The sequence below is a fragment of the Mastigoproctus giganteus genome, chromosome 2 (assembly GCF_048544385.1).
Source record: "Mastigoproctus giganteus isolate SK-2022 chromosome 2, ASM4854438v1, whole genome shotgun sequence".
NCBI lineage: Eukaryota > Metazoa > Arthropoda > Arachnida > Uropygi > Thelyphonidae > Mastigoproctus > Mastigoproctus giganteus.
Genome location: NC_143576.1, coordinates 151,844,041 through 151,857,362, shown reverse-complemented (window position 1 = coordinate 151,857,362; position 13,322 = coordinate 151,844,041). Strand labels below are relative to the sequence as shown.

Genomic DNA, 13,322 nt, shown 5'->3' with positions numbered 1-13,322 from the left:
GAAGTGAAACTTGGGCACTCACCAAAAGAATGGAAGAGAAGCTGAGAACTACACAGCGAAGAATGGAACAAATTATATTGGGAATCAGACTGTTAGATAAGAAGAGAAACACATGGATTAGGCAGCAAACTCAAGTAAAGGACATTCTTATCAAAACTAAAGAACTAAAATGGTCTTGGGCAGGACACATAGCTTGAAGACATGATGACAGATGGACTAAGAAAATAACAGAATGGTACCCAAGAGGAGCTTGAAGAAAACCTGGAAGACAAAGGTGGAGATGGATAGATAAAATTCATGAGTTTTTTGGGTAGTAAATGGATGGCCAGTGCTCAAAACAGAAGGAACTGGAAAGTTGCTAGAGAGGCCTTCATCCTGCAGTGGATTGAAAATGGCTGATGATGATGATGATATTTATATGGGGGTAGCGTGATGATGTGCTAATGCTGCGTTCGTACCGCCATCTATAGCCTAATTTGTTGCTATATATTTTTAGCTCAACTATTGTTTTGTCAGTAGGTGGTTTGGCCATGCAAGTACTAGGCTTTCTGCTTTATTATTTTACGCTGTATAAGGACCACCGCTATGCAAATCTATTGCATCGGGGGTTTGATCTTAGTATCATTCCGTCGTTGCATGGATTTGTTTAGCTTTCGAAATGCAGTGATTCCCTGACTGTTATTGGCCTCGTGGTCCTCTGTCAAAATGGAGCATAATGGTCAGTCTATTTTATTTCATTTTATTAATTATTACTTTCTGTTTATTTGATCATGGAATGTTGTTAGTCTAAGTTTCCATTTTAGCGAGATTTCAAATAAATCGGAAATGGGTGCTTACTAGGGGTGCTGCTAAATTTCTTTTAATTGGCTTAATTTTCTAAATTATTTTAGGAATGTTGCTTCAACATTACTCTTTTCTTCTTTATATCCCCCTCCTATATTTTTCTGTTTTTGTTATTTTCTATGGTTGAGTTCATTTTCACTCTACTGGTTTGTCATGCTACTGGCAGATATTCTATTTTAGCTTATTATAAGCAACATGTAGTGGACTGTGCTTTTCTGCTGCCACTGATGTTAGCTTTCTACTATTTTTCTTATTTTTAATATTTATTTTGATTGCTTTTACTCTCTATTTAATTTTTGGATTAAATAGAGAGATAAAAGTCCCACAACTATATCTCTCTGTTAATAGAGAGATATAGTTGTGCGTGTTATTTATATGGGAATATCTCTCAGCTCCTGGAAATTCTCATTTTTTAACACAGTCAGGCAGCTTGTGGGCCTTAGTTCTTGAGGGTAGCTGCTGTATGAAAATCATAACAGTGGCCACACTAATTGCAGTACTAAAGTGCAGGGAAATAAAAATTAATAAATAAATAAATAACCCTCACAACTTAGATTTGGTTTCCTCCCTCACCAAGTTTAAATGTCAGTCCCTTTCTTTCGTTAATACGGATATAGTGCCATAAAAAGCCAAAAAGGAAATATTTTTTATTTTCGATAAAAAAGAAATAAGATTGTTGAAGATGAGGGAATAGGGGGGGGAGGGTAAACAGCAACTTGCTATGACTATCTCAGTACAATAGCATCAACCAGCACAGAATCCAAAAGGATGTTTTCTGCCGCTAATTAAATATGTACCAAAATTAGATCCAGTTTAAACGATAACACTATTGATTGTGGATGCCAGGACATAACCAAATTTGCATTTTCAATATGTATATTTTTTTGTTATTAGAATAACTGTATGTTTAATAATTTTTTGTTGGAATATTTATTATTGTGATGAAAGTTTGATTTGAAAAATGAATTCAAGTAATTACAGTATTTGTTTTTTTCCTTACTTTATTGCACCTAATTATCATCAAAATGTATTGCAAAAATTTTTTTTGCAATACCGATTTCATAAATTAAAAAAGTTGAAATACCAATATTAAGATTTTGACTGGTATCGTGAGGGGAACAGGTATCCTGTGTGTTATCAGACACTCAGTCTAAAATACTGATGGATCCAATATCTTTCTATTACAGAAGATTTAGGAGAAGTCTTGTCGGCTTACCTCCCTAAAATCCACTCATGCCCACTTTCTCAATGGTAAGCCTGCTACGTCACTTAGGTGGCAATGAACGTGTAGAGTGGTTCTCTTCAAGACGCCTGGTCAGCATGAAGAGGAAAAGACCAAACCCTCCAGCATACGACAGCACAACAAAACAAATGGCCCTCAGTCCCCAGGGGCTTGCACTTCCCCTCTTACGGCAGCAAGAGCATCAGAGTGGAAGCAGAGGGTGCTAAGAATCTCTGGGTACGACCAGGCTGCCATGCACGGAAACTGAACTTGGCCTGTTACAACATAAGATCACTCATCGGTGAAGACAGGATATTAGAGCTGGAAAAGGATTTAGAAAATGTGGATTGGAATATCATCGGTTTGGTTGAAACAAGAAGAAATGAATCACTTATAAGTTTATCAAGTGGAAATCTGCTGTACACCAATGGAAACAGTGAAAGGAGTGAAGGTGGAGTTGGGTTTCTGGTCCATAAAGATTTAAAAAACAACATTTTGGAATTCTAAAGTACATCACCAAGGGTGTCAAGACTAATACCCAAGATTTCTAAGAGGTACAAGCTAAAGGTTATAATGATTTATGCACCAACATCGAGCCACGATGATGAAAATGTTGAAGAAATGTACACCGAAATTGAGTCTTCTAGATGAGCAGAAAACCCACTATATTATTATTATTAGTAGAGGCGTTTGATGCAAGAAAGCAAGCTTATGCAGCATCAGCCAAAAAAAAAAATAAAGTAAAACAAATAAATAAAAAATAACCACTTCCACTTCCCCCTCTGTTCGTTCGAAATACCTGCCCAGCTGAGCCTTAAACTTATTTAGGCTATCAACTTCCACGACAAGGGATGGAAGTCTATTCCACCAACCAACCACCTGCTGGCTAAAGGCAAATTTCCTCATGTCTATCCTACATCTGTCTTTTCTCAATTTGAATTTATGCCCTCTCAGGTGATTATTCTGAGCAAAAGGAAGAATCCCATCAGCATTGAGCATGCTCAAACCATTCAAGGCTTTATACACCTCTATCAGATCACCTCGCTGGTGCCTAGTCCCCAGACACTGTAATTTGCAAAACTTAAGCCTTTCTTCGTAAGAGCACCACTTTGTTCCATTCACTAATCTTGATGCCCTTCTCTGTACTTGTTCCAGCATCTCTACATCCTTCTTGAAATGAGGCCTCCAGACCTGTGTACAGTACTCTAGGTGTGGCCTGACCATTGCCTTATACAAGGGAATAATCACCGCCTTATCCCTGCTAGAAAAATTCCAATATATCATCGACAATACACCATGAGCTACTCTTGCAGCCCGTCTGCACTGGTCAGAAAACTTCATATCTGCCTGCACAACCACCCCTAGGTCCCTTTCATTCTCTACCACTGTCAGTATAGTACCACAGAGTTGATACGTTGATCTGGGGTTGCTGTTTCCCATATGTAGTACTTTACATTTGTCAATGTTAAACTTCATTTGCCACCTCTCAGCCCATCTGCTCAACCTTTCCAGATCCTGTTGCAGTAGCATAGTGTCAGTAGTATCCTTGACAACCCTGCCAGCCTTTGTATCGTCTGCAAACTTGGACATTAAGCTTGATATACCATCATCAATATCATTTATAAATACAGAAAACAATAATGGACCCAATACTGAGCAGTGTCCATTGATTACCACTCTCTGTCTTCTCCCCCTCAACCACCCCTTTATCCATAGCAGCAATTTGCCTCCAATGCCACACTGCTCCAATTTGTGCAGCAGTCTCCCATGTGCAACAGTATCAAAAGCCTTTCTAAGATACAAATATATAATATCAAAGTTATTCCCTACATCCAGTTCTTTTGTGACTGCACCATAGTATCCAATCAAATTAGTCAGGCAAGGCTTCCCCTTAACAAAACCATGCTGTGTCTGAGCTATAACCGAAGTCTTGTCTAGATGATCCTGCAGTGCTTCTTTAACCAGTGCCTCCATTAATTTTCCAGGAACAGAAGTTAAACTAACAGGTTTATAATTACTTGTGTCGCGCTTTGATCTTCCTTTGTGAATTGGGGTCACATTTGCACATCTCCAGTCCATGGGTACTTCCCTTGAGTCCAAGGAAGCTCTCATAATTATGGCTAAGGGTTTGCTTACTTCCTTTGCTGTCTCCTTTAATATAACTGGATAGATCCCATCCACCCCAGGTGCTTTTCTTGTAGTTATCTTCAACAATTTCTCCTCCACTTTACTCTCAGTTATTACAAGATTCTCTAGCTTACTGCCAGAGTTGAATACACCTCTGGCATTCCCCTCGCTGAATAACTCCTCATGTGTGAATGTCGATGCAAAATATTCATTCAGTTTGTTAGCTACCTGAGCAGGCTCATCAGCAGTTGACCCATCAATATCAAGTGGACCAATCTGATTCATCCCCTTCCTTCTAGAGTTTACATAAGTAAAGAACTCTTTGCTGTTTTTCTTTGCATCCCTTGCTAAAGATTTCTCATAATCTGCCTTCGCCTGCCTAACCTCCTTTGTAACTTGGTTACAGATCAACTTGTATCTATCATAGGCTTCTGTGTCACATGTTAATTTGTATGTATCCCATGCATTTTTCTTCTCTGCCATATGTCTCATTAGTTCATCGGACATCCACTTAGTCCTAAACCTTGAACAATATTTCTTAGTTGATATTTAAAGCCTAGTAGCTTCCAAGATAAGTTCTTTGAATGCTTCCCATTTTGATTTTGCTGTTGGTAACATCATCAGTTGGTCCCACTGTATAGAATTTAAATACTGTCTCAGTCCATCGTAGTCGCCTTTACGAAAGCTATAACACTTCCCTTTACCCCTAATGGTAGTTATCTCTTTGACTAAATTCCACTTCAGCACACTGTGATCACTGCCACCTAGTGGTTCATTTACCTGCAGATTCTTAATGCATGAAGAATCACTACTGATAATCAAATCAAGAGTATTACTCCCTCTAGTTGCCTCCCGAACATGCTGATGTAGAAAACAATCATCCAATAAATCCACAAAAGCCTTGCTAGTGTGTGATTGACCAGCCCCCAAATTCCAGTCAATATCTGGGAAATTAAAATCCCCCATTATAAGACTCTCTGATTTACTGGCCCACTCTATTTCTCCGAACAGTTTCTTATTATACTCATCAGAGTCATTAGGCCTATAGCACACTCCTACTCTCAATTTTGATCTCCCAATGCTTGTCACACCAAACTGACTCGACACTGCACTGTCCGGCAATGTCGACTGGCTTCACTTCCTTGGATTTTATGTATTTCTTAACTAATAGCATAACCCCTCCTCCCTTTCTATTCTGTCTATCCTTTCTGTAGACATTGTACTCCCCGAATTCCAGTTCTGCATTTCTTATATCTGTGTGACACCACGTCTCTGAAATTTCCACAATATCTGCCTTTGATGTTTTGAGCAATACCTCAAATTCATCAAATATATTTACTAAACTCCTAGCATTGGTGTACACGGAAGTATACATGCACCTGTTCTTTTTCTTAGCTACCCTAACACAAGAGCCATGTGTTTACTTATACCCCAAATGATTCCCAGCAGTCTCTGAAATATCCTGCATCTTATTTTGTGGGGGACTTCAATGCTAAGGTTGGAAAAAGAAAAAACAGTGCAGAAAGGGGAACTATAGGGAAAAAGAAAAAACAGTGTAGAAAGGCGAACTATAGGAAATTTTGGAATTGGTTAAAGAAATGAAAGAGGCAAAAGACTTGCGGAATTTGCATAATCTCAAGGATTGTTAGTAATGAACACTTTTTTCAAGAAAAGGGTGAAGAGAAAGTGGACGTGGAAGTGTCCAAATGCATTAACAACTAATGAAATCGACTTCATCCTCACTAACAGAAGATATATTGTGAATGATGTTACTGTCCTGAATAAGGTAAATGTTGGAAGTGATCACAGAATTGTAAGATGTACACTTGATGTAGGAAAGGAAAAAACTGACTTGAATAAATAATACAAAGGTCTTTGAGATAACAGAAGAAGAGAAAAAGCAGTATGTACTGGAACTTAAGAACATGTTTTAGCTTCTGCAGACTGCTCAGGACCAAGATATTGATGAGGAATATTACAACTTTCTGAAAGTGAAAAAGCCCAAGAAACCTATAGGGAGAAAGAAATCCAAAGAAGAAAAAATTAGTCAAGAAACACTTGTTATGATGAACCGAAGATGAAAAATGAAGAGCAAGATAAACACTGACAGGGAGAAAATTGAGTATACTGAGTTATGCAAAGCCATTAGAAAGAGACTCAGAGAGGACATAAGAAGATTTAACACAAGAAAAGTAGAACAAGCATTAAGGGAAAACAAAGGATTTAAATCAGCAGCCATAAGCAGTAATACAGAAAGACAAATGATACTGAAACTGAAGAATAGCGATGGTGTACTTATAAATAGCAGAGAAGGCGTAATTCGAATAGCAGAAGGCTACTATAGAGAATCATAAAAGGAGCGAGGGAATAATGCCAGAAGTGGGAAAGATGGATCGCAAATTAGTAACACATATGACATACCTGATATTCTTCCTGATGAGGAAGAACATGCATTGAAGATAATGAAGAATCAGAAAGCCCCAAGGGAAGATAAAGTTACTGTAGAGTTGCTAAAATTGGAAGGAAGAGGCATAACACAAAAACTGGCAAGGCTCTTCACAAAGTGCATTAGAAAAGGTGTGACGCCTAAGGAGTGGAATAATCCAATCATAGCTTTGCTACATAAGAAAGGAGATAAATCAGAAATTGGAAATTATAGACCAATTAGCTTGTTATCCCACATCTACAAGTTGTTCACAAGGGTCATTGCTAACAGATTAGAAAGAATACTTGATGAGAATCAACCGAAATAGCAAGCTGGCTTTAGGACAGGATTCTCAACTATGGATCACTTTCACGTAATATCACAACTAACGGAGAAAGCAAATGAATATAAAACACCATTATGCCTGGCATTTGTGGAATATAAAAAAGCATTTGACTCCATACAGCATAAGGCAATGTTTCGGGCACTGGAAAGACAAGGCATAGATACCCCATATATTATGATTTTGAAGAAAATATATGAGAATGCTACCTCCTTTATTAGTCTAGATAAAGACAGTAGGAAATTTAAAATCGAGAAAGGAGTTCGACAAGGAGACACAATATCTCCGAAGCTGTTTACTGCTGCCCTTGAGGAAGCTTTCAGAAGATTAGACTGGTCGCAGAAAGGAGTCAATGTGAACGGAGAGTACCTAAACCATTTACGATTTGCAGGTGACATTGTGGTCATAAGCCACGATCCCAAAGAATTAGAGGAAAATCTTAATTAGTTATGCACTGTTAGTAAGGATTTTGGACTAAAGATGAATATAGCTAAAACAAAAGTAATGATGAACAAGTATGCCACGGAAAGGGAAATAATGATTGAAGGAGCAGTAATTGAAAAGGTGGAGTCATATACTTATCTAGGAGCAGCAGTGCGTAGCACACGCTTCTTGATTAGACCGGGGTTCGAGCCCGTCACCACCAAATATGGAGAATGCGGAAAGGTCATGGAATGACCACCGTATATCCCGGAGCAATATGGCCTTAGTTGCTAATGCTCCTAAAAACCAAATAACAAAACAAACATATACTTATCTGTGGCAAGTTATTAGCTGTAATAATGATAAATGGCTGGAAGTCAAGAGAAGAATAAATTTTGCATGGATAGCTTTCAGGAAATATAGTCACATACTGAAGAGAAATATCCCAGTTTGTCTGAAACGTAAAATAATGAACCGATGTATACTCCCCACCATGACTAATGGAAGTGAAACTTGGGCACTCAGCAAAAGAATGGAAGAGAAGCTGAGAACTACACAACGAAGAATGGAACGAATTATATTGGAAATCAGACTGTTAGATAAGAAGCGAAACACATGGATTAGGCAGCAAACTCAAGTATAGGACATTCTTATCAAAACTAAAGAACTAAAATGGTCTTGGGCAGGACACATAGCTCGAAGACATGATGACAGATGGACTAAGAAAATAACAGAGTGGTACCCAAGAAGAGCTAGAAGAAAACCTGGAAAACAAAGGCGGAGATGGATAGATGAAATTCATGAATTTTTTGGGTAGTAAATGGATGGCCAGTGCTCAAAACAGAAGGAACTGGAAAGTTGCTAGAGAGGCCTTCATCCTGCAGTGAATTGAAAATGGCTGATGATGATGATGTGAGCCCTACTGACCATGTATCAATATTTACTTCTTCCGACATCAGATTTTGCATTTTTACCATCCCTGTATTCAACTTATATACTTAACTAAATTTTCCCACCTGTATCTGATGACAACTCTACTACCATTTATTTTATTTTATTTAAGTATATGCCAATATTTCTTACAGATTGCATCAGATAAGATTGATATACGTAGGTGATGACATAATATTACATCAGCTTTTACTTTCAGTCTATATAAGCACGCTCTGCAAGAGTTGCAGTCATTCTTTGCTTGTGTCAGGATGGCGAGTTATATGCAGTTGACACCACGAAGAAAGATTGCTATTGTTACTTTTTGTGAGGAAGGATGTCCTTCACATCATATTGCTTATAGAGTGTCTTGTAATCCGTCGACAGTGAGTAGATTTCTTTCGAAACTCAAGAATACTGGTTCTGCTGATAGGAAAAAAGGAACTGGATGCAAACCAGTCTCTATGGCAAAACAGGACCGCGTTTTGAAGCGCTTATTCCTTAAAAACCATAAAGCTTCTTCGTCTGAGCTGAAAAGAGAATGGGAAGAACACACAGGAGTGGCTGCAAATGCAGTAACAGTCAGAAGATGCCTCTTCAAAAATGGAATTATAGCCCATCGTCGTAAGAAAAAAGCCTCTCCTCACACAAAAACAAAAAAGGCCTGATTAATTTGTCAGTTCCTCCGATGGTGTGCTGCTGTCATCAGGGTCAGAGGCAGTTCAACTAAATATTAGTTTGCACCTGGTGAGCTTTTCATTTTGTTTTCCATTTAAAACGATAAACTGAAGCAAATTGAGGGCTTCTGATAACATTTCAGCCATAATTGTCGGGTTTACTAAAATTGTTGTATAAAGGTTGCAAATGCTCATTTTGGAATATTTTGAGAGCACCTGTCAAATATTACTTAGCTTTGCCTTAACTATTAATAAATATCTTTTGTTTATATTTGTGATGCTAGTCATTAATGTAACATACCATCACGAAAAAGGGTTAGAAAAACACACACACACACACAGTCGATTCCAGTTATTTGGCACACATCGTGATTAGTGAAATTTGGCCCGATTAAGTGGCTGCCCCAATTATCCAAAGTTCCACGTAAATAGTTAAAAATACAATGGACCCCTGCTTTACAATTGGTTCACTATACAATCAAATCATATTACGATGGACTCGCCGTAGTAAAGTACCATTCACTATACGATGTGTAGTAAGCACCGGTCATTGTGATCACATTTGTGAATTGAATTTTAATTCTATTAAACAGCAATTCTAATTAGCGAAAATAGGAGGAATATTATCCACAGGCTACAAAAGTAAAGATATATTAAGCACAAATTTACCCTTTATTACTTTACCAATTAAAAAATTAAATGATACGTGAAAATCGGAAGAATATACGTGATAATCGGAATAATTGATATGTACGCATACCAACTAGTTGACATTTGTGGGTGGGGGTCAAAATTTAAAATAGTGAAAAGATAAGCAATCAATAACAAAGAACATGGCACACACAAATTGCAAGTAACACGATACGTGCAAGTGAGAACGGAGTAACAAGTTACTAAGCTTTAAAAATAGGAACGAAGAGAAGATTCTGAAAATTAATTTTTTTATATGATTGAAGATTCCATGGAACTGTAAACAGATTTCACCATAATAACCCACAGAATTCCAGCTGTCGGTATTATCGCAAATTCAATAAGATCAAGTTTACTATCTGTTTATGATAGATTATCCATTTATACTAGATAGTTTTACTAACCGTTTATAACAGAAAAGCCCAGTAAACAGGTGACTGCTAATTGTTTTATGGTTATGACCTGCAGAAATCTGACCAAACCATGTGGTATGGTCGCAAACAATCGTAGGGTAATCTCCAGTGCTGCGGTCTCCTGCCCCGATTAAACGGCATGTTGTCCCAATTAAGCGAAGTAAACCCTGGCTATTTTTTAGATTGGGTTCTGTTTTTTAAGATTTTTGCCCCAAATACATGGCTGCCCCGATTAACTGGTGGCCCAAATAACCGGAATCCACTGTATAATGATTCTTACATTCATTGTAGAATTTATCACAAATGAAGTGATATCCTCATCCAATCCTGCCTGGGTACAGCAGATGCTGTATTATCTGTCATTGTAAGAATTGGAATTAGGAGAAATGGTTTTGGCTTGCACTGCAAATCAGCAAAAGCCCTGAATAACCCTGGCCTGCTAGTCTCTTATATAGGCTGGGTACAGCAGATGCTGTATTATCTGTCATTGTAAGAATTGGAATTAGGAGAAATGGTTTTGGCTTGCACTGCAAATCAGCAAAAGCCCTGAATAACCCTGGCCTGCTAGTCTCTTATATAGGCTGGGTACAGCAGATGCTGTATTATCTGTCATTTTAAGAATTGGAATTAGGAGAAATGGTTTTGGCTTGCACTGCAAATCAGCAAAAGCCCTGAATAACCCTGGCATGCTAGTCTCTTATATAGGCTGGGTACAGCAGATGCTGTATTATCTGTCATTGTAAGAACTGGAATTAGGAGAAATGGTTTTGGCTGGCACTGCAAATCAACAAAAGCCCTGAATAACACTGGCCTGTTAGTCTCTTATATAGGCTGCTGGCAAATAATACAAAAGAAAAATTCCAAATGGTAAGATTCATCATGGACTAGCTACAAGCAAACTATACAAGATTAAGTGATTTTTCTGTAAGCAAACTATACTACTACAGCGGTCTATTTTGTGTAGGAATCGTAAAGAGGAATCATTCTTGCTGAGCTCTGCATAGGGCACATTCATCATACATATTCTCTTTCTGCTGATGAACAATGACTTCTTTGTGCAAGTATTGTGATACTTTTAGCCATTAAGAATGTTTTTATTGAATGCCGAATTTTTCTTTTAATGCATGAAATTTGTTTTACAACTTTTCACCATGTTAATAAACCTTATACACAATGTAGATTTCATTTTACAGAGATAATATGTCTAAAGTTGTTAAAAAAACTTATACCATTTTATATAAAACTTGTTTTTTTATTATTTTGTGTAAGAGTAAAATTCAATAAATCGTAAGATTTATTAACACTTCACATTGGTAAAAGATCTATCAACAGTCCATGTTGATAAAAACTCTATGTACGTCAACATAGACTATTTTCACATTATTTCAGACTTCTGTACTCTAATACAGTAAATCCTAGTAGGTAACAGTTCACATTGGTAAAAGCCTGCTCAGTAATTGCATTTGTGAATTCTTTTCCATTATCTGGCTTAATTACTCTTACATGCTTGAAATGTAGCGAGTATGTTACCCAGTCAACTTTGTGGGAATAGGAGTTATATCCTTTCCCCCATACACATATTGAAAAATTGAGTGAACCAGGAATTATCATTGCTTCCTTTTACACACTGATTTTTAAACAAGGGCATGGGAAGGATATATTCTGTGTCCTTTAAAGATTGTTGGAAAAAGCATGAAAAGGGAAGCAGTGATAACTTCCTGATGTTCATTCATTTTTTTTTTTTTTTTTTAAAAAGAGCACGGGGCAAGTATTATCCCTGCAGGGTTGTCTGTATTACATATTCACAGTATTCTGAATATTGTGAATGTGCTAACGTAGACAGCCTTGCAGAGAGAGAGGATATATCCTTCCCACCCCATAACCCTTGTTTAAAAATTGGAAAGGCGAATGAACCATTGATGTGGAAAGTTTTTCACTTTCAATCTTTTACCTGCACAAACTTGTAAATCATAGAATTTACCATATCAGAGAAGTAAAAGTTCAAATTTTGAGCTTTATCAAAAGAACTGGTAAATCCTAGGATTCAGCAGCTTTCACAGTAGTATATCACTTATACTTCTTTGTCCTGTTTCTGTTAATGTTTACTGCCTGTTTTGTTTCACTTCATTTTGATGTGATAACCTATTTTTAGGCTATCACGTAAATTTTTTTCTGTTGAACTTAATTCACCATAAAAAAAAATCAACAATGTACATTGTTTATACACACATCAAAGTAATGCATATGGTTGAATTTTTCCCTTTAAGTTGGCTAGTTATCTGACTTATTTCATAATTCTTTCCAGATATGAAGAATTCTGAGTTAGAAAAACAAGAATTGCATGAAATTGACTGGTATAGTGTAAGTAGATCAGTTTGTCCTTCAGTCTGCACATCACATACAGATTGTTATATTTTGCACTCAAGTTATTTTCCATCTAGTTCTATAAACCATCATCCAGAAATATTGGCAAGTGAATTTAATAAATGTTCTCCTATTGCTGAAACAGAAAGTGTAACAGATATGAGTAGAAAAAGGAAGAGTTCGTTCGACAACAGTTGTTCTTCAGTAAACAGTAATTCTAAAAAAAATAAAATTAGGACAATATCTTGTGAATTTCCTTCCAATAATTTAGTTGTCGAACATTTTGTAGATGGTGGTTCTAATTCTTGTAACTTAGATTCAAGCAATGAAAGTAATTTAACATTTGAGAAAAGAAATTTTTCTATAAATTTGGAAGAGTCATATGAAAAATCAGTTGGTGATAAATTTTGTGATATCACTGATGATAGTAGTGATAGCATAAACAGTAATGCTAATAATTATGGTGATAATGAAGTTAGAATAAGTAAACAGACGAATGCTTTTGATAACATAAATTCTGATGATGACTTTGATCTTCCATCCCTGCCATCAGTATTTAGAGAAGTCAGAGAAATGGCATCTCTTAAAACAAATAAGTTGAAAGTAAGTATATGCTGCTTCATCTTTTAATTCATTTTTATAATTTGCTAAAGTAAATCACATTTAAAATTGCTAGATGTATAATCACATCTGGTTCATTTGTGATGATTACCTCTTGTTTGTATAAAATTTTTAATTTTAGAGCCATTTAAAGTGTTAGCATATCATTGAAAATTTCTGTTGTAAAGATAGATATTTTTTATAACTAGTTTACAATATTGTATTACCTTACCTTGCTAATAAGAAAAACAAAAATGCTTCTTCG

The 13,322-nt window shown here is 36.7% G+C and overlaps 1 protein-coding gene across 1 annotated transcript in view; it reads left to right on the top strand.

The window, feature by feature from the left end:
* Window positions 1-13,322, top strand: part of LOC150089665 (uncharacterized) — a 123,596-nt gene that overhangs the window by 38,930 nt on the left and 71,344 nt on the right. Inside the window, exon 3 of the mRNA XM_090390068.1 lies at window positions 12,399-13,060. Within this exon, the coding sequence (XP_090246194.1) occupies window positions 12,399-13,060 (662 nt within the window). The remainder of the gene's footprint in view (window positions 1-12,398; window positions 13,061-13,322) is intronic.